Source organism: Calonectris borealis, chromosome 11 (genome assembly GCF_964195595.1).
Source record: "Calonectris borealis chromosome 11, bCalBor7.hap1.2, whole genome shotgun sequence".
Lineage (NCBI taxonomy): Eukaryota > Metazoa > Chordata > Aves > Procellariiformes > Procellariidae > Calonectris > Calonectris borealis.
In genome coordinates, this window is record NC_134322.1 from 6,677,288 (window position 1) to 6,704,202 (window position 26,915).

At 41.1% G+C, this 26,915-nt stretch overlaps 1 protein-coding gene across 1 annotated transcript in view; it reads right to left on the reverse strand.

Moving 5' to 3' along the window:
- Nucleotides 1-4,097: 4,097 nt before the first annotated feature.
- Nucleotides 4,098-26,915, reverse strand: part of MCTP2 (multiple C2 and transmembrane domain containing 2) — a 105,970-nt gene continuing 83,152 nt past the window's right edge. Inside the window, exons 18-22 of the mRNA XM_075159860.1 lie at nucleotides 25,044-25,085; nucleotides 14,411-14,520; nucleotides 11,917-12,026; nucleotides 9,471-9,568; nucleotides 4,098-7,192 (exon numbers count right to left, since the gene is read on the reverse strand). Of these exons, the coding sequence (XP_075015961.1) occupies nucleotides 7,124-7,192; nucleotides 9,471-9,568; nucleotides 11,917-12,026; nucleotides 14,411-14,520; nucleotides 25,044-25,085 (429 nt within the window). The 3' untranslated portion in view covers nucleotides 4,098-7,123. The remainder of the gene's footprint in view (nucleotides 7,193-9,470; nucleotides 9,569-11,916; nucleotides 12,027-14,410; nucleotides 14,521-25,043; nucleotides 25,086-26,915) is intronic.

Consider the following 26,915-nt stretch of genomic DNA (forward strand, 5'->3'; position numbering starts at 1 on the left):
CTCTTTTGAATAATCCTATCCTTCGTGATCTGTTGGAACTTTTACCTGCTCTTACCTCTACAGCAGACGATGGGACTCGGGGGGCTTTCCTGGGGTCTGCACACACTTCTCTCAGCAGGACTCCGACACGGGGCTGTTGCTAATTCTGGACTTGCCTGTGGGTAGGAGAGGTCAGCAGGCAGGGAGGAGCAGCAGGTCCTGATGTTGGATCAATGCCCCATGGAGGATGATAAAACCGCTTTGGCACATAAGTAGGAGAAAACTTAAAGACAAGGCAAAGGGAAGTGGACAGCTGAGAACAGGAAAGTATAAACCACGATAATCCAGGGCATTAGTCCTTTTTTTGCCACAGACGTGCTCTGCGACCTTGGGCAAATACTTCCTCAGTAAATGGCTCCACTTGCCATCTGGTTTTCTGATCAAAATGCCAAAATCTTCAGGATAGCACCTGAAGGTTATGCATTGTATTTGGATCTCCAAGTTCAACCACTTAATAAACCCATTTAACCGTAATCTCAAGTGCAGAGCCTGAGATGCAAATATCTCATTCACAAACATATTTTGAAGCAACAGTCGCACATGACTATGGAAAGATGATGATAATAGTGACTGCTTACAGCAAATGGTATTGCCCAAATTGATATCATATCGTACTCAAAAGGTCTGAACAGAAGCATCTGCACCATCATGGCAGAGTTAAAAACAACCCCATCGAAAATGGATAAACAATTAAAAATGTATTGAAAGAAGAAAGAAAAAGAGAAATCATTCCTAATTAATTCTAGTGCCCTGTACAACCCCAGACTATTTGTAATCCTACAGGGAACATCTTTATTGATCTGAGGGACGCTGCAGCAGACTTCTGATGCTTATCTCAGCATAAAAATAGGCTCTTGTGATGAGCAGTGATTTAATTACATGACAATCACTGCTAACAATGCATGGCGAATACCAAAAATATGCAGAGCAAGAGTGGCAGTGATAAATGCAAGGGAATGGCATTGACTTTCAGTAAAATCCTCTATTGCCAGAGACGGAGGGAGACTCCCCCGCTCCTGCCCCTTCTTCTAAGGTTGTAGTTGCTGTGCTGCTCCAGACACTCACTCTGTGGAGTGAGCCGACCACAGGCAGACAGAAGGTGGAGGGAGAAATCAGACAGCCATGATTAAGGCAAAATTTAGCACACAAGTCAATGAAACTAACAGTCTTTTTTTGTCTGTAGGAACATATGCTCTTTCCACTGTGCATCTCCACTTAAAAATGAAGACAAGATATTTACTCTACTTTGGGAGGTGGCGGTACTGAGCAAGTGAATAATATATGGTTTTGCTATGCACAGACTCAGGACTTAGAAGCAGCCAAATCCCATCTTCCACATACAGTAGCTAGAATAGAAGTAGCAGCAAGTATTTGCTCAAGAAATAAAAATAATGCATTTTGTTTTGCTTCTTTTCAGGTGACCTCCTTAAAAAAAAAAATCCCGCAGTAGGAATAAAGGGTAGTGTCACTAAGACAAACTCCTTTTTATTCACTTACCCCTACTGAGGATGCAACTGAAGTATTTGCCAGCATCTTTGAAATCACCGTAACAATACTGGTGAGCAGACCTTGCACTTCTCGGAAGGAGTTTGGACCCAGCACCATTTTATCCCCGCATGCCTTTGGGACTGAAGGAGAATCTAGGCAGACCATGCATTTGGAAGCGTAAGTCCCAAGTCTTTAGGTTTTATCATCTCCAGTTGGTAGATGACAGTTAAACATTTAATATTCTTCCCAGTCATAAAAGAAACTTACCAAACATGCAGAGATCAAGAGCAGAAAAATTCTTCGTTCATCTGCTAGAAATTTGATCACAATAAATCAGGTGTAGAGGAGAAATCCCTAGCTAAGCAGTCCCAGATTCCCTGGGGAAGCAGTCCCCAGCTCAGGTTCCCTACTCATACCCATCCATCCACCCCTCAAATCATTGAAGCCCAGTGCCTTACCCTTCCTTCATGGGCTGAAGGCCACTCTTTAAATGCACTAGCTGTGAGCACACGGCTTCATGGAGCCATTCTAGCAGCCAATGAGCACTAGTGCAAGGTGCAATCTGTTGACCATCTAAATCTGACCATGGTTAGCCCTGGAAGACCCAGAACCAGAGGTATGTGCCCAGTCTATGAGCCTTCCTTCTGCAAGGAAGTCCTCAAGAGGTTAGAAGGCTGTTGGCACTAGGACATCAGCGCAAATGAAGTTTACACCAGCATGTCTTCTAGTTCTTACTTTCTTCCCCTGTAAGAGGCATATCATCTTGTTCAGCCAACAGGGAAATTGCAGGTGTTCAATCCAACACGCAGGAACCGATTGGCAACGTTCCTTCACGTAAAATTTAACAAGAATCACCAGCCCTCAGGTTAAAGCCACGCTGAGAACTTGAACTCATGCCCGCCCAGGTGCTGCTGCTGTGGCAAACAGCGAGACCTGAATGCCACCTCCTGCTTTCCCATGCTCGGTTTCCTGATTCACGTCAGAAGAGCACGTCTTTTATTCGAAACAAAATGACCTTCTAGATTCTCTTGAAATGCTGCACTGTTTTAAGTCAAAGCATCAGAGAAAAGTAGATGAAAAATGCTATAATCTCAAGAGGCTGTTTTTTCACTCCGACATTATTTCTAAATGCTTGTGAATATTTACATTAAGCATAAACATATCTTTTGATCACAAGTTCCTTGAACTGTGCAATTACTGTTGCTGCTCACTGATAAACTGTCAGGCAGATACTTTGTCCCAAAACGATGGAATTTCACCTGGCTTAACTTACCCTAATTTGAGAACGATTAAAACACTCCATCTGCAATACAGCAGATTAACAATCAATCATTTGTGGTATCTCAGCTTCCTTCCGAGTTGCTAACTTTGAGGACACTAAAAAGCAGATATTCTTATCATGTCCCGGTGTGATTTGAAGGGGTAGATCCACCAGGGCCCTGACACATGTAGCTTTACAGATAAAATACACGTACAATATTAAATCAGAACAGGATTCACTTCTAACACATGCCATAGTCTCTAAAGTCAAAGCTAACATTTCCCAAACAGTCCATCAGCTTAGTTTAAAGGACGGAGAATCTAAAGGTTAAGGTTTGATTAGAATGTATTTTGTCGATTTTTTCTTAACACACCAGAGCCACCAAATTCCTTCCTTGTGTGAACCTGCCGATCCGATGGGAAAATAACTCCAGTTCCACTTGTGGTAATGCCTGCAGGATCAGGCCCTCCAAATTAAAAAAAAATAAAATAAAACTTAGTCCCATGTAGAGTACAGGAAATTAAATGGCAAGTCTCCGTTTTCTAGTGGGACAGCCCAGTTCAGGAGTTGTTAGTACTCTTACCCCAGGCAGAGAATTAGCAGCAGCCCATCTAATTTCTAGGGGACAAGCGCTCTCCCTTCCCCACGAACGGTGCGGGGCGGCTGCTCTGCTGCGGGGCACGGCTCCGGGCGGGAGCCCCGCTCAGCCGGGCAGAGCCCGCGCTCCCCTCCGCCGGCCGGGTGGCTCGGGAGAGGACCGAGGGGGAAGCAGAGGGAGGAACAGCTATGGCTGAAAGTTAAAAGCGGAGCTTGGCAAGCAGAAAAAAAAAAGAAAAGGTGCGTGACATTTCCACCGGCTTTGCTTTATTCGGTCGTTGCCTTGCTTTCCACAAGGTGCGTTTCAGTGACTGAGTTTTACTGACAGTGATCCATAGGGGAACCGAGTCCTCAGTCCTATTCATGATTATTCAAGAAACCAACCTGCAGCAGCAGCTGATGTTTGGGCAAAACATGAGTACATATTTCATTTGCACATATATATCAAATCCAGTTATTTACACAATGTACAGGTAGTGGACATTTTTAGTCACATTCTGGTATCTCCATGATTCTGTAATCCACAGTCATCCAAAAGACCCATAGTTAGATTTAAATTTCTGAATGCCTTCTGGTCTTAGAGACTTTAGACTGCAAATGTACATATTGCTGCACTGAAATGATTACCTTAAATTAAAAAGATAAGTTTATAATTTCCATGCTATACACTGAATAGTTTAACAATGTAAAAAACAATAATTGTGTAGGCAAACAGATACACAGAGATACGTATCAACTAATATTCTTGCTTTAAGAATCAAATGAAAAGTGTGAATAAAGAGTTTGATTACTGGAGCGTGCAGTAAATGCACATAACCCTCCTTTCCTCCAGGTAGGGGCTAGGAAACCCTGGTAAAGGGTCGTAAGCAGGTGGGGTAAGGCGTCACCTCCTCTCCTGCCGCAGCCTCCATTACAAGTAACCTCCAGCGCTAGTCGTTACACCGCGCTGTCAAGCGATGTACTTGCTTACCTAGTCAGACACTAAACATTAGAGCACAGTAAGCATTTTGCAAAGAATGGGAAACGTATCTCCTAATCCAGATAAATTAAAAGCATCAGCTTAACCTCAAATGTTTATTGCATTTCAAACAGCATTTATCAAAACAAAGAGCTCATTACAACATATATAGGTACTGGACCATCCAAACCCCTTCATTTGGTATGTCTCCAGCATAACAATCTAATACAAATTATTCTGAAACACAACATATCTACATTTAAAAAAAAAAAAAGACATCACCCTGCCTCCTGAACAGAAATCAGTTCCATGTGGAAAAATCTACAGAAAAAAAAAACCCAAAACTCTTTAAGTATCAATCCCAACTTCTGAATAAATAAACACTTTTTCCTGCAGTTGAATGTTTTCACTCAAATCAATGATCAGATCTCATATGCCTGCTTAAATATGCCTGACTTTGGTCCTTACAAAATGACAAGACTACAGTATGATAAACCAGATGATACTTTAAAGCGAGACAATGAGGCATTGTTTAAACAGAAGATTGAGAAACTGGTTTAACAAAAGGGGTCCGTGGACATCTATTGTATGTACAAGAAGGAGATTTACTGGAGATTTTATAATTTCTACAAGGCTCTTTCCAACCAGCTTCATTAACTTGAAGTAAATCAAATCATGCAGAGATCTGGCTCAGCCAGAGAGACATGCCGGGAAAGATACAAAATGAAGAAGAACAGACGCAAGATGATAAGCTTTAGAATCTTTGGCGTTTTTCATAAACATTTTCAAGGTTTTTAAATCTGTATATTCACCCATTTTCCCCCCCACACTTGCCTATAAATACTTTATACATGTACTCTCCTTTATACACAACTCTCTATACACAGGGGCACACGAGCACATGTGCACACAAAGAGGCATTTTTGTGGCTTTTTAAACCAGGATAATCTTTTTTCTATCTTTCCATTTGCAGCTACACACAGCTTTGCATGAGCAAAATACATTCTTTATCCAATCAAGTCTATGAAAATTTGCCTCTCCTTATTCAAAGGCACAGTGGGGCTTGTTACTCTGAAAAAGAAACTTCTTGAAAAATCACTGGATCTGGCTAATAATCCAGTGGAAGATACTCTGGTGTCAGTTTTCCTTCTTCAAATTCATGCAACAGCCGACAAGATCGCATTAATGAACTACACGGCGCGACTCCATTTGGATCACTGATCCATAAGCAAGGTTTTACCTTTGATTAGATGACTTCCAAAGTCGTCTTTTGTTAAAAAGAAACCTGTCTCTCAGGATTCTCTATTCCTTTGTACTGTGAACTACCCCAGGGGATGCTGGTGGTAGCCCCTGCCTGGGAATCACAAGAAGCAACTCCAGCTCTCGTGCTACCAATGACTTGTGATGGCAAGTCGCTCCCACAATGTCCTACAGCACCTAAAGGACCGAGGGCTACGCTCTCACTGAGATTAAGCAGGTTTACATATGATTCTGTGTTTCAGTGTCCCCAGTCAAACAACACGGATAATGCTGGTCATCTGAATTTTATAAAGCAAAAGCACAATAGCTAAAGATTGGTAAGCAAGCAAGAAATCACATTCTCCTCAGAATAGAAAATGGGGTCCTGTCTCTTCATTGCTCGGTTTCCACATGACTTCACTTTCTCATCCTCTCCTTGTGAACCACCAGGAAAGACTCCAGTGAGACATCAGTGGTGGACAAAGCCTGCACACTATTGCACAACCACGTCTCTGGGCACCGTGCTCTCTTTCTGCACAAGCACGTTGTTTCTTTTAGGCTATAAAGTGTTTTTTCTCTTGGATCTGTAGTGTTGACCCCTCTGGATTTAGACAGGAAAACAACAGCTATGCTGAAAATATCTGATGAGATGGAATTATAAAAGGCAAGTCAACAGAGTCTTTTCAGGTCAGCGAGTTAGGCTTTTCTACAGTCTCTTAATCCTTTCACGGCAGAAGGTTCTCATGCATCCATTGCCAGCAATGGATCTCCAATGATTCCGGTATCCAAAGAGTTAACCACAGGGTGGGCTTTAAAAACAGAAGGGGGGAGAAAAAAAAAAAAAAGAGATAAAAAGAGAAAAAAAGAAAAAAAAAGAGATAAAGAAAAACCCACAAGTGCTGGATGAAATATTGAGATACTGTTGGAGCTCCTAGCTCTTTCTGCTAATTATGATAAAAAACTTTTTAAAATGTACACTGCTTGAACAGAAGATGGGTATCAAAGACTCGTTAATTCAGAGCTTAAACCTTTCCAGGCACAGTGATTTAACTCAGAAAAGAATAGCTTTCATATCTTAATGTAAATCTGTTGGATATGTTAAAAACTGGTTCAGAGCATCTCCTCACATCAGCTCAGCTGATCTGCTACACTAAGAGGAATTATCTCTTCCTACATAAAACAGGGAGTGCTGCCACATCCAGTCTTGCCTCTGCAATTGAAGGGAAAAAAAAAGAAAGGAAAAAAAAAAAAAGGTGCAGTTGCACCATCCTCTCCCATTCTCCTCCCCACCCCACAAACTAGTTCATATGTTCCACCTTGCTCTTTTTTTGGGCTACGACTCCATGCCAAAAAGATAACCCAAAAAAGACAACCCAAGATAGGTGTTTATCAAAAACCACGTCTTCAAAAAAAAAAAAGAAAAAAGTCTGTGGCAGCGATTATAGTGTTGTTCTGAAGCAAGACGACGGGGATGGGGGAAGCGCGTGTGCACGCGTGGGGGGTACGGAGGGAGATGCTGCATTCCGAAATCTCGCTGCATCCTATAGCGCACTCCGCTTCTTCCTAACGGGACTGGAGCTGCTGTATGGTTTCAATTCAGCATGCTGCACCTGTAAAAACAAATAGACATGACGTTTGCAGTTAGGTAACTCTAGCTCACTACAGTGTGTGTTAATGGCTCCCTGAGGACAAACCAAGGGAAACTAAGGAAGGTTCAAAAGTAATGAATCATTTTCTAAACACAGGAACATGGGGGATTAATTGCAGGAAGGATTTGAGAAGTCATGCATCATTTCTTGAAACGAAAATATTAAAAGCAGATTTTTCTAATGAGATACATGGGGTTCTACCTGATTTCAGCAATGTAGGCTAGATCTTTTGGGTTTGTTTTGGTTTGGGAGTTGTTTTTCTTATCTTTCTGGCATTAACCTGTAAGTTTAATAAACTTCTCTCAGGAGTTTCAATTCAAGTGGATCCCAATACGCAGTAAGATGACAGTCGTCAAAACCATACACAGACCCTGGGATGCTGACATATTTAATCATTTCAAAAAAGGAAAATATTCTCCCAAATAGAACCTGGACAAAGCTGCCTCCACTTTTCAAAACAATTTCACATACAATATAATGGTTAAAACATGTGTGATAAACTGACAAGGATGGTGTAATCTCCAAATTGTCTGTTGTGCTACAGAAAAGTATTCCCATTGAAATCACGGGAAACTTTTGCTGAACGTGCCATCTTTTTTCTCCTCCACTGTCTTTTGTCCAACACATGTGGGTTGTAAATGGCTAATGCACAGACAGAGGTAATTTCTAACTCCTCGCGGTACCACAGTGAAATGACGGTGCATTGATAGCACATCAAATGAAGCAGGCAGAGGGGCTTTGGACCTGCCATGGATGACTTTGCACTCGAGCGTGTGGCTGTCACACAGGCTCGCTATATTTAGCACTAGTGGAAAACTCTGAGGTTTGCCCCCTCCTAGGAACTTTTATCACTCCTCCCTCATAGAAAATGGTTACCATTTTCCTCGGAGAGCTCAAAGGATCCCAAAATGATAGAAACCACTCAAGGAAATGTTATAAATGTAAATGTTAAATAAAGCATAAATAGAAAAGCAGCTTATCTTTAAACATAAACACTAAAAGGGCATATGCAAACCATCACTGCAAATCCAGCGCGCTCTGCTCTGCAAGAGCAATGACAAAAAATACAAAACACAGCGTCTCTATGATCATTTCTGTTTAGCTTTTTTCCTCCCACCAGTCTATGGCGAGATTTCTCTCAAGTTATTACTGCTGCTACCAACCAATCTGGTGGCCTCTTGAAATAAATGTCACCAGAAGCCTTTTCCAACCTTGTTTCTACCAGATGCCTCGACACTGCATGTAGGCAATTATTTTTCTGTCTCCAACAGAGTAAAATCACTATAGGCGAGATCGTGATCCCCTTATTCACAGCGAGCAGCACCTCACTGTGAAAGTACCACGATTCACCGAGGAAGGTACGATGTCGGTGGCATCCAGGGCATCGGGATCAGGGCCCGAGGACACAGATTCCAGTTGATTAAAACAAAAGAATCCTTTATATCATGTGGCTTCGTTACCCAGCAAGACTATTTTCCTTCCTCCAAGAGAAATAAACAGATCTTGACATTCTAAAGGACTTATTGTTCAAATAATTTCCAGGAAGATAGGCGAGATTACGGAAGACAGTGTTGCTGTTTAAAAGAAATATGAAAAGAGACGGGACTTGACTGAAATTGAGGGAGGACAGATTCTGGTTAGATTAAAAGTTGTAATTCCATAATGGTAGAAGATTGATCTGATCAACCGCAGAGTATTTGATACACATCTCAAGGCTTTCTCTAAAGAAAAAGATGAGCGGAGCATTGTACAAGGGAGGCCTGGAGTTCAAGGTGGGTGGGGAGGAAGAATTTTGAGGGACAGCTGATGTGAAAAAGAACACAGCAAGCACAAAGTCACAGAAATAATGCCCCCCGCCCCGCATCTTGAAAAAAGGGAGAATTCAGCAAATCCTTTTGGATGGTTATCTCTATCAAAAAGACTATTTTTCTCTTCCCTCCGTACAAATACTGGAGCAGAAAGGTGACAGAAACCATAGTTCAGTAGTCATGCCAGGTGATTTTCCAGATCATTTTTAAGTAGGTCTTTTCAGGATAATTTTTGTGCAATCATTCTATCCTTCTGACAAAGGATTTTGGCTCCCCTCTCTTCTAACACCCTCCCCCTCCTCCTTTTGTGGATTTTCCTGATTCCTTATCTCCGTTATTCAAAAGTGCACTGGCATCGTGTTCCCCACGCAGAGCACCACGCTCTCAGTGCCGCTTGTTGCCTCTGTTGGCGGTGGCCATTCATTACCTACCTTTTGAACATCAGATGGTACCCTGGAGAGGAAATCTAGTAGCTCATTATTGTCAATGGCGTAGGGATTTCTAAGCTTCTTAGTAAATTTATTTATGCCTAGGAAAAAAAAAAGCAAACAAAATAATACAACCCCTTTCTATTCCCTCCCTCCTAAATTGTTCCGACAAGGTGAAAAAGGGAAGAGGAATTCACAAGTGAAAGTTAGTGTGGAAACAGTGCCTCAGACTTAAAGCCATGCACACGTTCCCTGTCACGGGGAATCATTCACAAGTGCCTCCTGGAGGAAGTAGAGGGCATTATTTATAAAGGTATTTCTCTACTTCGGGGATCATTCGTTGTCAACAACATGGCAAAAAAAAGACTGCAGCATGCATTCATTCTGGGGGATATCGTGGGGAGAATATACAAATTTGCAGCTGAGACTACCGTTAAATCTGCTATTCTACGTGACCAAAGACATTCCCCTCTCCTCATGCCCAGGGAACTGCAAGGCTCTGAAAAGAATTGGGCAGGATAAAGGCTTTTTCCCTTCCATTTCTTCTGAAAATGAAAGCTTCCCTTCCCCATCATATCTTAGAGTTTGTCCTCCCTTTGCAGAACCAGATTTGACAAGTTGGTCATATTATGATGCTGTGGGAAATTAAAAACTTATCATAAGTTTTACTTTATTTTTATCTTAGGGTGAATAATTTGGCTTATTAACTGCAGCAACAGCGCTACCAGTGTTCTCCATGGACTTAGTTATGCTTCAGCTATCAGAGGTGGTCCCTGGTGGGAGAAGATCCATAGGAGTGTATTGTTCATGTTGTTGTGGAGATCACGAGGTCTTCTCTTCTCCTGCCGTTGAGGAAAGGGAGTGATGAGCAGCCCTCAGCCAGCACCATCTCTATTGCATGGGCCGGGATGAGAAAGCGAGAGGCCTGAGCACCCTTCCCAGCTCTCTCCTTGTGCCAATGCAGCCGCTCAACACCCTACTGCCACCACTTCCCCACTGAGAAACAGCAACTAGTAGTGTGGCTACGTAAAGATGTGGTAGAAGAGCAAAGAATCATTAGGCGAAGAAGATCAGCTAACCCGTTTTACGGAATATTTTAAAAAAAATTCAAATGTTGGTTGCCTCTGAGGATCATAACACAGCATTCAATTCCATCATGCCCCTGTCCAAAATCTCATAGTAGTTTCCCTGAAAGTGATTTCAAACGCGATGGCTGCTCCAGCCTTCTCCTCTCTCTGAAATGTACCTGCTTCGCATCTGAGATTCAGCTTTTAAGCCATATACTTGTAGCAAAATGCCAACACAATTTTCTGTGTACCTGATTTTTTAAAAACAGAAAATGCCATAAGGTCTTTTGAGGCCTTGCCACAGGGTAGTTGTTTAACATGTATCATGTTTGAAGGCCCTGTCAGTCTAGATGATGTTGAATGGATGTATGGTTTTCATGTACTCACCATGTCTTCCACACCAGAACAGCAATATTTTGTTACAGAACTTTTTACTCCTAGCAATTTCTCTCCTTCCCTTTTGCCCTTTCTTTTGTTTGATTTAATCCTTTATTTCGTTTATTTTTTGCCCAAGAATGGCTTTTTGTACTGCCACCTTCTCATTCCCTCCCTTTTCTGCATTCAGGAGAGCCAAGACAGCAGCAGATGGCTCAGCCCTGGAAGGGTGACGGGGGGTCCCTACAGTCCAGAGCCACACCGGGGCTGAGCTTCAGTGGTTCGGTGAGGGGTGACCTGCACTGTGTTCTCAGCCATGGAACCTCAAGGCTGAGATAAAAGCTATCACCCTAAATAAGACAGGAGGCCGTTTTGAGATGAAGAAAGTCTTCAGCAGCTGGAATCCCATCTCCTTTTGTGAAAGACCATCTTACTCTTCTTCATAACACCACCAGGAAAGTTTTCATTTTTAAAAACTCCTTTTTTACTTCATGATGCACCTTCATACAAATACCTGTGACACAAAGAGATGCCCAGTGCCTCCCGTTGGACCATGGGGTACTGGGCACACTGCTCCTCCTGCCTGCAGGGGAGTTAAGACCCAAAAGGCTCCCGGGGTCCAGGCCTCCATGGTCCAGCTCTTCAAACACATCTTGTCCACTCCCTACCATTTCCCAACTGGGGGGCTCCAGAACCAGGAAGCTAATTACTCTCCTGCAGAATAATAATAATATTGAAAGTAGCTTATCTAGACTAATGCTGCTCCTGTGGTGCTGTTGGAAGCTTATGAAGAACCCTAAGAAAAGCAGATCATTGGATCACCCAGGAGGGAAAAAAAATGGTAATTTTAAGAAGTTCATAGCATATTTATTCACCTCTAAGCAACAGCACTTGATTATCCTGTGTAACACGACCTGTGTAACAGGTCGTTTAAAGCTTGTTTGATTTCATTCTGTAGATATATATTGTATTTATGGCATGCAAATGAGACACGGTGGAGTACTCACCCCAGATTAAAACGATGTACCTCAGTGGTATAAAATACAAAATGACTGTTGCTGCTGCCAGGACCAAGCAGGCCAGGACAGAGAGGAAAGGCACCGTCCAGTTGAATGTGCTGTAAAGGAAAACAATAATCCTTCTCAACGTTTCTGCTCTTGGACACTGCTTCTATTCTGCTACCTAATAATAATTTAATGACCTCTTTGCAGCGCTCGGCTCTTTCAAATGCACTGTAAATTGCAGACCATTTGGAAGGTGGATAAGCAGATTCCTGCATCTGGACGTTATAACGGATTAAGGGAGATATCTGAGAGACAGATATCATGATAAGGAGGGCGAAGATAGTCTCTAGGGAGGTCAGTGAAGTTGTTAGGCGTGTAGTGAGTTGTTTTTGTTTCTTCTTATACATGTTGCACTTGTTACACGTCTCTGCTCACCAGTCAGCTCTCCATTACTCATGGGCAGATTATCTGATCTGGAGATGAGGCCATGCCGCAGGTGTGAGCCATCTGAGCTGGCTCCACTGGGCCACAGTGGAGATGACATGGGATGTGTGGCAGTGCGTGACTCCAATGTGACAGGTAGCCAGATTCAACCCTGCCAATAACTTGGAATGGATTGATTATGACTGATGCTAAATATTAAAAGAGCATTTAAAGTCATTTCTCTGTATACTATCAGGGAATAATATTCTATATAAATCTCTATTAATATTTATATATTTGCTTCTATTTCCTTAAGTTTTCAACAATTCCTTACTACACTGTATATAGGAGGCTGTCTTGGGTAAGCTACAGTATGCTAGCAGCTGTCCAAGCTTCTGCACAGCACCAACCCGCTTCAGATTTTTCCCAAGGGGAGCACTCTCAAGAGGCTCAGTTACTACAGTCACTCAGACTTTTGCAGCATTGCAGCACAAAACAGGACTTCCTTTCACTCAGACCGCTCATCTGTAAGCCCACAAGGAACTGAAGGTGAGCAGCTATTGCTAACACATCGCTGAAGTTATTTTGTCCCCCTGTGCCCTGGTAAGATACATCTCTACAGCATGCACCAAACATGGAGATACCTGGACTACATGAATGGCAGTTAGTCCATAGGTGGATTTACGGATCTGGGCGTCTCTGTTTCATACAATCTGCCTGCTAACTTCATCACATCGTGATGACGGGGTGTAGGAAGAAGAGAGAATGAACGTGGACCACTTATCAGGCTATAAAATAAGACGAACTTCCCTTGACAGATAAAATTAATAGGACGCTAAAATAATTACTTTTAAGCTTCAATAGATGTATTAAATATTAAGTAAAGATAGGTGGGAGAGGACCCATCATTATCAATCAACGTAGCTTAAGTTAAAGTAAAAAAGATAGCAAAACAGCTCAATTCAGTTAAACTATTAAGACTCCCTATGATTGTATAACTAGAGTGACAGACGGAAACTGTAGCACAATTCAGTCTGTCACTTACAGAAAAACTTTGGTGGCAATTTTTTAATGGTACATTACTGTTGAGCTACAATGGAATTCTTCCGAAATTACATCGGGCATCCACATTAATACCCAATGTGTTCTTTAAGACCATTGTTACCAAAATGAATACAAGAATTAATAGTGCTTAAGCACTCTGAGTCTTCCTGCCATGCAGCTGGGCAGAACAGTGCCCTGTTCATAGACTGGAATACATCTTTGGGCCACTTCCACCCCAGCTGGGGTGTCCGGCGTGAAACCACAGCACATGCGTTTGCTGTATTTTTAGCTTGAACCCAGCTCCTCATTAAAGTGTGGCTCGATCACAAACCATCACTGTGTTCGAAACAGAAAACAATATGGGTCAATTAAGCTCCAATAAAGATTGGGTCATAAAAGTTTGTGTGTGTTTGTGCGTGGGATTTTTTTTTTTTAGGCTTTTCACCTCCCTCCTTTGTAAGGTCAGGAATACCCCATGTGCCACCCCTTGCAACGAGACCCAGAAAACCCCCTTTAGGCTCCCCTCATGGCACCAGCAGGAAGCAGACAGCTCAAAATGGTAAAGAGAAAAGAACATCAATGCGTTGGGGTAGGGAAATGAGTGACTGGTAACCCCTGTAACCAGGCCAGGGCAGGGAGGGCGTGGGAAAGGCAACATCAACCATCAATTCCTACCTACTTTCTGCGAAGGAAATAAAAAGAAACACCTGATACTTCTGCACCCACATCTTCAAGCAATATTTTCCCTTGTGTGGCATCATGACTCCCCACCCCATCACAAACAGACGAACCCAGAAATCTGGGCAAATGTGAGAGCTACACCAATAGAGCACATGGCTTCTCCTCTTCTCTGTGCTTTGGAAAGGTTTTTGGAGTAAAAGACTCCAAGAGAAGAAGCAGCAGCGGGACCGACCAGGTTCTCCTGTGCATCTTGCAGTCATTTTTGGAGCAAAACATTCACTCCACCTTAATCCTCCTGGCTCTGCTTCATTGCAAATCACGGCTAATCAAGAAAAACTTTATCACTTACTTTTTAATCCTCTCTCCAAATGATGCTATTTCTTCTAGGATGCTTTGAACAGCTATGATGATCTCTTGGACCATGTGGATTCTGTCAATTAACCCCTTTTTCTCAGATTCCTGACAAAAAAAAGGAAAACCAAAACTTTTTATAAATTCAGTATTTTTTAATGTGTTCACGTGAAGAAAGTAAGATTCCCAGTACTGCTGATGCATCCATGAACTCAAGTGTATCACTGAAGGAAGGAGAGAACACACACGCTGTGTTTATCACACACAATTAACATGAAGACGTACAGTTCCCTATATTTTCTTCCCCTTCCTCAGCACATGGGCAGGGGTCTCTACATCTTCTAACACAAATCGACTGCAGGATCTCAAACCAGGCTTTCACCGAAGAACCCAGTTGCATGCCAAACCAGAAGAGATGCTGAGCACCCCCTGAGTCCAGTTGACCTGTAGGGGAGTGCTGGGTGCTCAGTGCTTCTCAAGAACAAGAATATTTTCTGAGCTTTGTAGGCTCCCATCCGCCATGCTGTTTTCTGTATATAAATTAGCAGCAAGATAGTGAATACAACTTTTTTTTTTGAACATTCTGTATACAGAGACCTATTCTTTTACTGAAAAAAAAAAAAAAGAATCAAAGGAAAAAATGTCATTTTCCTTTTACAGCAGCCATCTCACAACTTCATTTCTTACTGCTTATTTTAGGCAACAACATTACAGGACATTACTACACATGTGCAGAAATAAAAAGGAAGCACAGAATGAATTAAAAATCAAAATGACTTAAATCAGCCTTGGAAATCAGTATACAATTATCAGCATTCAGCATTTCTTTGCCAGCAATCTAACACACATATAGGCATGCAAATTGGTGTGGTTGCAGATATTCTAGCAAGAAATCAGCAAAACATTCACTTATTACAAAATGCAGAGGCCTGGACACTGATTTTACATCACATTTAGACTCTCCAAAATCAGCCCAATTTAGAAAAAAAGACATTTTAAGTTGTGTTTTAACCAGTCAGTGCCCAGAGGGAGAAGATACTGGTAAAGCACAAGTTGCATCCATGTTCTCCGTGGTTCTCAGCAGCCGGGGTGGGTGGGAGTAAGCAATGGCCAGGGATGCTCGGATCAACACCGCTGCGATTCTGCTTCTGTGTTGTGAACCCACGTTATTTCTCCGTGCGGGGGCGAGGGTCAGAGGCTACTTAAAGTCACACTGGGCCAGAGAGGTGAAGGCTCATTGCTACAGCCTTTTGGCACCACTGTGCTGAGAGGGTTTGTGTGCCTCAGGGAGGGCAGCGCAGTACATCGTTGTGTGCTGGAATAACACACGAACCATCCTTGGACGCTGAGAGGCAGAGATGAGAGTCCAGCCCTTGTAACCCTTCGGATTACTTACTGCCCATTTCTCTTCACAGTAATTTTTGAGTTTAAAAAGCCAGCCAAAACCACCACGGAATTATCAAGCTCCAGACATTTGAATATTTGCCTTTAGGTTGCAAGTGAGCGCACAATGAATAGAAGCAGCATTTTAAATAATCACACATTTGGGTGTGAAAATGAGTATTTTTACATTAATAAAACAACCAACAAAAATGAAACCCTTGGGGTGTGAAATAACCCCAGAACAAAATAAATAAATAAATAGTCAGTTTATGTGAAAATAGCACCAAAAAGTCATTTTCACACAACTCCAGTTATAACCTTGTTAGGCTCAAATGTAAATGACACATTAAGATTATATTTAACTATTCACTCACTAGAATGGTACAACGGCCCCTTAGCCATAGTTGGCTTTTTCGCACCAAACTTGGAAGTAGAAGTTGGGGAGTAGTTCATAGAGAACCAGCCAGTGGGAATTTCATTCTGTCCAAATTCAGACAGAGGGGTAAAGAAACCACTTTAGATAAAGTGATATTCCAGGGCAAGCCTACTCTTGCTACCCAGAGCTGCAAGGAAGATCATCTGTCAGCTCTATCTGCATCATGCTGACTTCATTTACACGTCTTCGATTGAGCTTAGAAATGTGGTGATAATGCAGTTTAACCAACACAACATAACTTCTGCTGCAGCCACCAAGCAGACTAAGAAAATAAAACAGAAACTACCAGTTCCTAGGATCTAGTGACAATTGCATGCATATTCTTACCGAGCGTGCATGCTAAAATCACCCCTAGACAATGGTGTTTTCAATTTATAATACAAAATATGCCCAACCAAGGAAAAGGCAGAGACAGACTGGTTTTAGAAAGCCTCGTAAATTAAATCAGTTATTAGAGAGTAAAATAGGCTAGCAACTGCCCTTGCCGTATGCACTGCAATATGTGTGCAGAATCATTTGAAAATCCTGGAAATTTGTCAATGTCTTTTCTTTCTTATTATTGTTTTGTTCTGGAAACCTACAGTCTAAACACATCTACAGGATGATTAGGTCACTGGTTAAGCAAGAGAGAAGCAGACAAATGAAGTACGACAAACGGGATTTTCCAAATTATTTAGGTTTTGGAGTGCTGTTTATGCTTTCTGAAGTCAGCACCTCACAAAACACTGTTGGAAGCAGGAAAAGAGTTCATAGTCCATCGAGATGACAGTCACTGGTCCGTATTTATTAGTAAATGGCAACTGTCATACAGAAAGCTGTATTTGAACATTACCCTATTTGTGGAAGATGTAAAAAATGATCCTAAATACATCTTCCACTAAACACACATCTGTGCAAGGTCCCACCACCCGGATAATTTTTCTCCATCCTCCTCAGGTAGCATTCCTTTCTGATTTCTTTTGGACTTGCTGCTTGAAAACAGGATTTGGATACCCATGGTTCAAAATCACAGCTCAGAAGCTTTTGCTTGTATTAAAAATAAAATATCCTGCCTGTTTCTGGCACTTTTTTCCTAAAACCGGTCATGAAACTTCCATTCCTTCAAGGCTTTTTACTTCTTTATTTCTTAGCTGATTACAGCACTGTGGGTGGATCAAAACTAGTCTTCAGCCTCTGGGAAAGAATTAGCTCCATCAAAATGAATTTACAACTGAGAATTAATTATATAATCAGTGTGTTACTTCAAATCTTCCTTGCATATCCTGATTTAAGAAACCTTCATTTCTACATTAATTGCCTGAACAAAAACACAGAAGGGGTCTTACAAAAGATTAAGCATGTCAGAGGAAGAAAAAAAAAAACCAACAGCCAGCAAATTCAGAAATTAAGTCTTTTGTGTCCAGCTAATGTACATCAACTTAAACTTGTAAATGAAGACACCAAATCTCTGCCGTACGGAAAGAAAGGTGCTTCTAGATTTTTCTATTTTTGAAATATGTAACAGTTAATAAACAGGACATGTAAACACACTCAGAGGGTTACTACAGCTCTGCGATCTTCCTTCCCTACAATGTTATGCTGCTCCCAGACATTCAGGGACAATTGCAAAAGAAACGGCCACACGACCATGAAATTGAGGCACTTCCAACGATGAAGACTTTGAAAGTGTGTGAAATATGGGGCAGGCCAGGAGAGAACATCTCCAGCATTAACACGGCAGTTCACAACGGGTGAGATACAATGGTCAGAGCTGGGCTTGCAAGGGGAAATCATAAGACCTACGGAGGAAGGCAAAAATTATCAATCATCTGGTCTGCCCTGCCACAAAGACCAACTAACACTAGTTACTGCTTCTGCTCTAGCAAAGCATCCGTTACTGAATTGAAAACTTGGATGGTGGAGCTCTTCTACTTCTTGTGATCATTTGTTTCAGTGATTAATAGCTTTCATCTTTACAAAAGGCTGTTCCCTATTTTTCATATTTATCCTTCAGATATTTTTCCTCTGGATACATCCAATCCAGTAAGCAACACTCCAAACGCATAGACAATTTTTAATGTTGTTCTCTAAGTGTATTTCTGATGTATACTGCAAATATCGTATGCACAAAACTAAAAACTTAGGCTTGAAATCACAAGCAAGTTCTAAATACTTGCTCGCTTGGATTTCATATAAAACACTTGCACAAAAAGAAATCTTGCATGCGACTTTCAAACAAGTGGTATTCATCAGCAGATTTTTGGCATGCCAAGGGAAACTCAATATATAAAGCTGAGGAACACTCTGGGGGGCAAGGATGAGGAAAAGGGGAGGAGAAAAAATAAATAGGGATTAATGCAAAAGAAGGAAGAAAACAGGATACAAGCAACTAAGTCAGGAATGAAAATCTTGAATATCTTCAGGAATTCGAAGAGTTAGTCTGCCCAGCCCTGGGCTGGCCTAACTTTCAGGATTCGCTTTTTTACAGAAGCTATCTCATTATGCCACTGCTGCTACAAGCACATTAGGGCAATGTTTTACCAGGATTTATCCCATGTACCAGGTATGAATTCCCCAGTGTATTAGCAACAAACAAGATTGATGGAAAGGGGAAAGAAAGCAAAAAAGTTCAGGCGTGCATGCCTTTTTGCTCCACTATTATTCTGGGGTTTTTTAAAAAAACACATGCTGTAGTTATTTAGAGAAAAGCAGACGTAGCCAAAGTTGGATTTCACTTGCAACTTGCTCTGTACTAGACTGCAAAACACCAACCTTCGCGGTGTCCAGCAAAACCTGTGCCAAACAACATCTTAAGGCCAAAATACTCATAGATGAAGAACTTCTGAAACCAAAAAGATTTTATTGGGTATAAACAACAGACCACTGGCCTCTATTGTCTGCAGGGAACACTTCACTAACAGCTTCAGTCTAGCAGCAGAACGAAGCTCTTGTGGGAGGTGGTAGCCATGGAGTGACAGACAGTCTCTTGGTAGCTAAAATGAATTCCAGGCAGAGCTTTGAAAATAGTCACCACAGCAACCTTGAACTGGATCCTGCCTTCGGTGGGAGCCAAAGGCGGCTGAAACGAACCCAGCAATCTGCCTTGCTGAGTCACTGTCTTGCCCTCTGCTGCAATGTCTGCTGCGTGTCGAGGAGGGCTTCTCGGCACTGCCAGGAGGACGGTACCCGGAGAGGATGGCTGCCAAACTCTGAGCGATTGCCTCGTGCAGTCCCGAAACTGTGCATCACAGGATCTTTGTGTTTATTAACACCATGCTGCAAATGTGCCTGCCTGGGCTGTGGAAATTTAGCGAATCTGAGTGTACTTGAAATAATTACCAAATAGAGGAAATGCAACACATACAGGTCAATTTATGCTCTCAGTTAAAAAGGTGTGAAATCTGGAATAATTCCACCAGAGCCAATAGAATTACTTCAGACTGATACGAAGGAGAGTACCATCAGCCTTAAAAGGACACATTTTAACAGCAGGGTACATCACCCTACAGCTAAGGCTGGGAGACCACTGGCTAAAAGGCAGAAGATGATCACCTCATGCCTTGTTAAGTAATGCTTACATTTTCTTTGCTTACATTAGGCAAATTTCAGCTATGTACAGAGAACCATCAAAAGCCTCCTAAGCCCAACCCAAGAAAAATCTTACGTGGAGAGGCTTAGGTCATAACTCTGTTGCTTTCCCTCTGCACAGGCGTGAAATGCAGGGGGTTTAAGAGGCATTTTCTGTACATGTTCACGTTTTCATAGGGATGTAAAGTAGCCCGAAGTCTGGTGGTATTGCTACAAGTCTTAAAGTAATACCAACAGTCACAACAGAATAAAACACCATTCAGGTGAGGAACACATGTATAAGAAGCAACAAGAAAGAAGCCTGCATGGAGATAAAGAGTCATCAGTCATCTTTGACTTAAAAAAGGGAAGGGGAAGGAAAACAACTTTGGCCAAAATAAGTGCTTTCTCCTGGAAATACACCAGACCTAAGAACAATCACATGGTGATTAGACTTAAACTACCGGATCATCATCTATAATCCCGGTAATGATCTTTGAATCGGGGTACAGGAAAAGATAGACCTATTCATACATTTGCCCAATTCAAAAGAAATTTTAACAACATTTTAAATAGTTGGAATTTTTAAGGGACAAGGACTCCCTGAGGTTTATGTGCTCGGTCCAGTGGCCTGCCTAGTGCTCCTTAATATTTCTCCAGAGATTTAGAGAAGTTACCGTGTTAGTTTACCTACCTCCAGGGCAAGAGGGAGAATCTTAGACTGCCATAGGGCTGCTAAGGTTTATACATGAGAAAAGCCACACCACCATCCCCAGGATACCTAAAAGTCCTCTGCAAGTCCCTCCTTTCAACTCCTCTCTCCTATCGCTCCTAAACCTATGAATGGGTGGGTCATGATGCTGGGACAAGGATTGTGCCAATTTATGGAATGCCTGTGGATAAGAGCAGTCCTAAACAATGCTGCAGCATAAATAAGAAATAACAACAGACCATTTATCTTCCAGTTTCTTGTACACAGAAGGCTCCCAAGCAAAAAGCAAAGCACAACCAGAGCAACACCTGCACTCTGTCTTAACCAGAAGTTGATTGGGTTAATAAGAAGCTTGGAGAAAACTTACAGAAGCTATAATTCTGTCTAAAGTGATACTTGGAAACTCGTATTACACTTTAGTCAAGACAGTTGCAAGACCAGATGATTATGTGTGCTTAGAAGCGTCTCATCCTCCAGCTTTGCACTGAACATAGCTCAGGCAAGTAGCAGAATCTGTCCCTTAGGCTTCTCCAGCACTAATGTACTCATGATCTGTGCATAGACTCATTAGGAAGCAGCGAGAGAGGAGCCACGAAGAGCCAACTGAAGAAAGAGCAGAAATTTAAGGGAGTCCATGCCTACACAAAAACACACCTTGTGGGTTTTTTTAGGACATGATCTTGCCCATAATTTTGTGGAGGAAGGTGGGTGCTCCTTGTTAGTCAGAACATACCCTGTGTATCATGGGGTATTTTCAAGCATTTACCATCATTTCTCTTCAACAATCTTAAGGGGAAATGTTGAAATATTATATTGCAATTGTTGTATTGAAGAGAAAAGAGGAAAACTAATGAAATTATTTATACTTTCAGGGAAGAAAACAATGAGATGATATTGTCTTGAATGACCTTTCCTAAGTATGGGGATATAGCATCTTACACAATAGACTCTTGGTTCATGTTTCAATTACTGACCTTTACTGTGGAGAAAATTAATGCAATTTTCATCGTAATCCACCCGTACAAATAAGATCCATACGGAAGGTTTCCACATGCTGAATCTAACTCAAATGGAAAATGTCAGCTGTTTGCTACTGGATGAATTTGACTTTAATTTGTTCGGCTGGAGTCTTTTTGAACTGTGCTCATAAAACTTTGTATGTTTTTGGTACCTATTTTTGACAGAGAATTCCCTACGTTAGAAACATTGGATTTTTTCTCCTCTGGGGATTTTTTCCCAATTCTCTATTTTCCAATACATGAGATACTAAACATTTCTTGGAAGTTGCCAAATAACTTGGCTTAAAGCCACAGTGTCATCTGATCCTTCCCTACTACATCCCCCCCTAGCCAAGCAGGGCTACATTGGCTCACCACTGGATAGAAATCCTCCAAGAAAAAAAAAAAAAAAACAACAGGAATTGTTGTTCATTTAGTTTTGTCTCCGATTTTCTTTTGACTCAATTATCAGACCTGGAATTAGTAATAATTTAAGTTTTGTCTGTTTTGGAGGAGATGCAAACTTTTATCCAGACAACTTAAGATCATAAGACTCCAAGACTCTTTCCAGTCGGGTGCTATGATACGCTCATTCAACAAGGTAACTGTCTTCTTGTGAAGCTCTACAGTCATTGTTAAAAAAGGAAAAAAAAAAAGTAAAATAAATATAAATGGTCAACAATCAGACAACTTACATTCTGAGCTGCATGTAACTTGTCTATACCTTTCTACTGGTGGGAAAAAGATGTTTCAGTGATGTAATTTTAAAACAATCCTTACTCAGACAGCCTGACAGACCCCAGAGCTGACACAACGCAGCCTGAACTTGATGTCCAAGATGGCACGAATCCGAGAAGGCATTCATTCACCGAACAGCTTGTGCCAAAGGGACAGAGCTCTCTTATCTTTTACAGTCCTCCATGCTGGTATTTGGGGAGAGGAGAGGGGGAAAGAAAGGGGGAGTTGGCAATTAAGCCCTGTCATTTAAGACAGATAGTTTAGGTGGAGGGAGTTAATCTGCTCTTGGGTTTTTGAACTAAGCATCTGTGTATTTATAATTTGTAAACAGTTCATCTCTTAGAGGGTGTGTTACAATTCCCAGAAGCATGGTCTGTTATGTCTAACATGCAGCAGAACCCAGAAAGGCTATGTGTGCGAGTATTTTGATACAGCACGATGATAGGAAACAGAAACAGTGACCTCGTATACTACAACCCAACTAGCAGATTTCAACTTTAAGGAGCTCTTGTATTAGGGAGGAAAAAAAAATACACAGACTTCTTTTTAAAGTATAATTGTCTGTTTAAATGTTGACATTGCCATGAGATAATGTCATAAAATTACATTTTTCTTACACTCCCTAGAGAACATTGGCCACCCTCAGACTTGGAAAAGTCACTTAGAATAACCTAATGTACTTAAAGATGCAAGTCATCAGAGTGCAAGCATGGTCCATCGGTGATGCAAAGGGGATACACCCAGGACAGGACGAAGACATTAAGGCAATGCTGCACAGCACCTGACATGGGACACACGTAGCGGCTGACAATTCTCTCTCCTGGTAATTCTGTGTCAGAATTCCATAGACCCATAACACTAGTATATCAATTAATAGAAGTTATGAATTATTATTGCTGTAATGTTGGGATATAAAGTGTTATCTTGATGAGAAAGCCTGCTGGAGGTGTCTACTGTGAGTAGCTTTAGCCAGTGCTACCAGCTCTCCATTTCAAAGAGTCACCGTGCATGCGTGAAATGGAGATAGAGGCGACGCTGATTACAAAATGGTAGGGCCAAATCATCAGCAGCTCAGCATTGACTCTCAGGAGTTTCCCCAAACCTGCATACGTAAGTTAAAAGAAACCAAGAAAGAGAATGACAGTGAAGTAGTTTAGCGGGGAGCGAGGGGACGGGACAAAAACACAAAGTGATTAGATCCATATTTAAGTGACCCAGTTGTATTTAGAGAGAGAACCAAAGTCACTGGAGTTAAGTCTAGGGTAAATGTAACCTAGAGTATTTTGGCCTTGCAGCCATGAATCTGTTGCACAGCACAGGAAACAGGATTAAATACCTATTTAATACATTTTTACTTCTTTCTTTTTTCCACCTCAGCACTTGCAAATGAAAAAGAGGAATATTAAAAAAGAAGAAAGTAAATGGGATTGGTTCCAGCGAATAACTTAACACCTTTAGGCATCACACAAAAAAGATGTAGGCTCAACATTTAGAGGTTTCTAGTTTTGGGTACCCACAAAATAGAAATTATAGACTTTCAGGGATACACAGTATTCCTTTGAAAAAGATGCAACTTTCATTTAGAAACTTCTGATGAGTTCCAGCTATTGGTCCATTTAGTTGACTGATTTTAAGATGCAAAGAGTGAATTATAAATGAGAACATTTAAACAATTATTGCGTGTTACAAGAGATCTGTAATTCAACTAGATTGTCTAAAGTTCACTTTATAACTTTGATGGATTTCTGGTTGCTCATTAAAATATAACCACCACAGAAGAGCAGGTTAAATTTAAGTAACTACTCCCATCAATTAGTCTGCTGAGCTTCAATTCTAGTGTCTGTGACCAAGAAGAGTTAACATGCACTTGCTAACTGTGGTATTGATTTACGTCTCAATGATCAACAGTTTCACTGTAACACTTAAAATATAGAATATTCAAGAAGAGTCTTACTAACTTAGTACGCAATTTGAAAGTTTCACATCGCCCTGTGAACATTTTCTTCCTAACAGCTAATGTTCCTTTGCATGCTGTCGCTTGTTAAATAATTCTTCACCTTTTAGCTTTAAAGTATTTATAGATTATCAGATCCTCCTTCACTTACTTATGTTTTTTCAAGCTGTATACATTAAGTTCTCTTAATCTTTCTTCATATGTCATGCTCTCTAATCCTTTTATCATTTGTCACTGTGGTCTGATAAACTTGAAAAAAAATCCAATGAATTTTTCACAGTGAGAAGAATGAGTAAGTACGCTCCAATAAAATAAGAAACAGGCCTTGCCAATTCCAATTCTTTCTACATTTCAGCCGATGAACTAAAACCATTTTTTTCCCAGGCTCTGAAAGAAATGTTGAGAAAATTCTAACCAGTCCTCCACAAATCACACCAATTCTGGCCTACAGAAATGGAAACACCAATTCATTTGGGAAAAACCAATCGCACAGAATGTCATCCAACACTCGAAACGGAAGTGATGGGGGATTTTACACACTCATGCATGTCTGCACCTCGTCCACCCATCCACATACCTGTAAGGGCACACACATGAACATGTGCCTGTTATGATTTCAAGCCCAAAATGGGGACTGCTCAGATTCAATTAATGTTCAGAGGTCTCGCGTAGGTAACGCCGCTGTTGAATGTTATACAAAGCAATCTTTCCACACTTTCAAATTTGCCAGTCAGCAAACTGGTAACAATTGTTTTCCCAGTTCATACAGATAATAAATGAAGATCTCATGGAGATAGGATGGTGGGTTTGTGCTCTCCCACGTCCCTTCTGATTCTAGCTAACACAATCGTGAGATATGCTTACCTTATCATCTTCATCCTCATCTTCATCCAAGCCCATAATCTCCTGCAAAAGCAGATGTCCATATTACAAAACATTACACTTACTTGTCAGTGACAGGCGATGTTCAAAAAGCTTATGATACTCCCACAACATTTCATTACGCAGTTTTCTCCCACTTCTATTGCAAGTCATCAAAAAACCCCACCACTTTCACCTTTCAGAAATAACATTTTGTATTCAAGGACTTCTTTTTTTTGTGATATCCTGAGCAAAGCATGCAATACCCTATACAAATTTTAAGTCTAAATAAAGCATTAGTGGCTGTGTCCAGTAGTTTGAAGGTTTTCAAATTCGTTGCTAACTTCTGCTGTCTGTAAACAGCTTTGTTCTTAGTTTGACAAACGAACCAACCGGTATGTCAAGGCTGAGGACTCTATACCCAACTTGTTCCATCCTCACTGCTACAATGACTGCTCCCTCCCTTTAGGGCCATTACTGACACATTAGACTTTAGAAAATATATTAGTATGAACATAATCAATCTCACAAATCACAGTCAGATTTCTATGCAGCATTATTTTCTCCCTTTAACTTCTATGCTGACAGGTAGGGGAGAAAACAAAAGACTTGCCTAAGCCTTGAAATTAGGAGCACTTGGCTTTCAATTCAGGTATTTAATAAGCTGAGCCTTTAACAGGGTCTTCCGAGTTTTTCTTGGTTATTTAATAACCAGTAATAACATTTGAATCGGTGTACTACATGTTTAAATACAGCAAACATGCAAAGAATGTGAAGAATCACAATAAAAGATGTTTTGGATTTGGAAGTTTGGGGGCTTTTTTTCGGTTGTTTGGTTGTTTTTTTTTTCTTTTGTTCCCTCCAGAAAAGCAGTTGCATCTAGTATGTAGAAGGTACTGAGAGCTCAGATACCATATCTACTCTTTGACTCTCTGGACTACCCTGAACAGCTGAATTAACGCTGATCATGGTTTACATTTCCATAGAAGCTCCCCATCTGTAAATCATAAGCCATTTTACCAATATTCAGAATTTAGCCTCCTGGCAACTGGATCATGAGTACAAGGTTAATACTGTTATTCCCATTTTATAACACAGAAATCAGAGAGAATTTGAGGTCCGCTTTTGCAAAGACTCTTGCTTGCATTCCTCTATAAACATGAAATGTGCATGTTGGCACACAAAAACCAAAGGTAGTGCACATGCAGCCAAGGTCTGAAGAAGCGAAAAATAAATAAATGACTGTGTAAAAAGCATCGGTATTTTGAAGAAAACCTTTTCTCATCTGCAGGACAGATGTTACTAGGGGTAGCACCTGATTGTCTATTTTTGACCTACAGATGGTTAGAATCATAGACACACATAAAAAAGAAATCAGGTAATATTAAAGGCACTTTGACTACTTGTTCCATATGATCTCAATCCTGCAAAGCACTTAGGCAGATGTGTAACTTTACTTAAGCAAAACGCACCCCTGAATTTCACGGCATCGCATTGCTCGCAGGATGTGTGACAGGAAAAGGGCCAACTTTCTGACGGACCTTTCTTCAGTATTACTACAATTAACCTGTATTTTCAGATATAGCCTTTTTGTAGCATCCACCTAAATGATGTACTGCTCAGTTTTGCTGACTTATGTGAGACTCTCCTCACTTGAACATGCAACAAACTCACCACAGGATGAGTGGTGGGTGCTGGAAGGTATTCTCTGTGTATTTTCCTGGGTAAGTTATTATTCTTTTATATCATCTTTTGCATTAAAAACAAAACCACCTGTTTGCCTGGGATTCTCCCACATGGGAAGTCCTCATTTTCTTGATGAAATAAAGTAGTCACTGAAGACACACAATATCTTTCTACGTTATTCTGGACTTG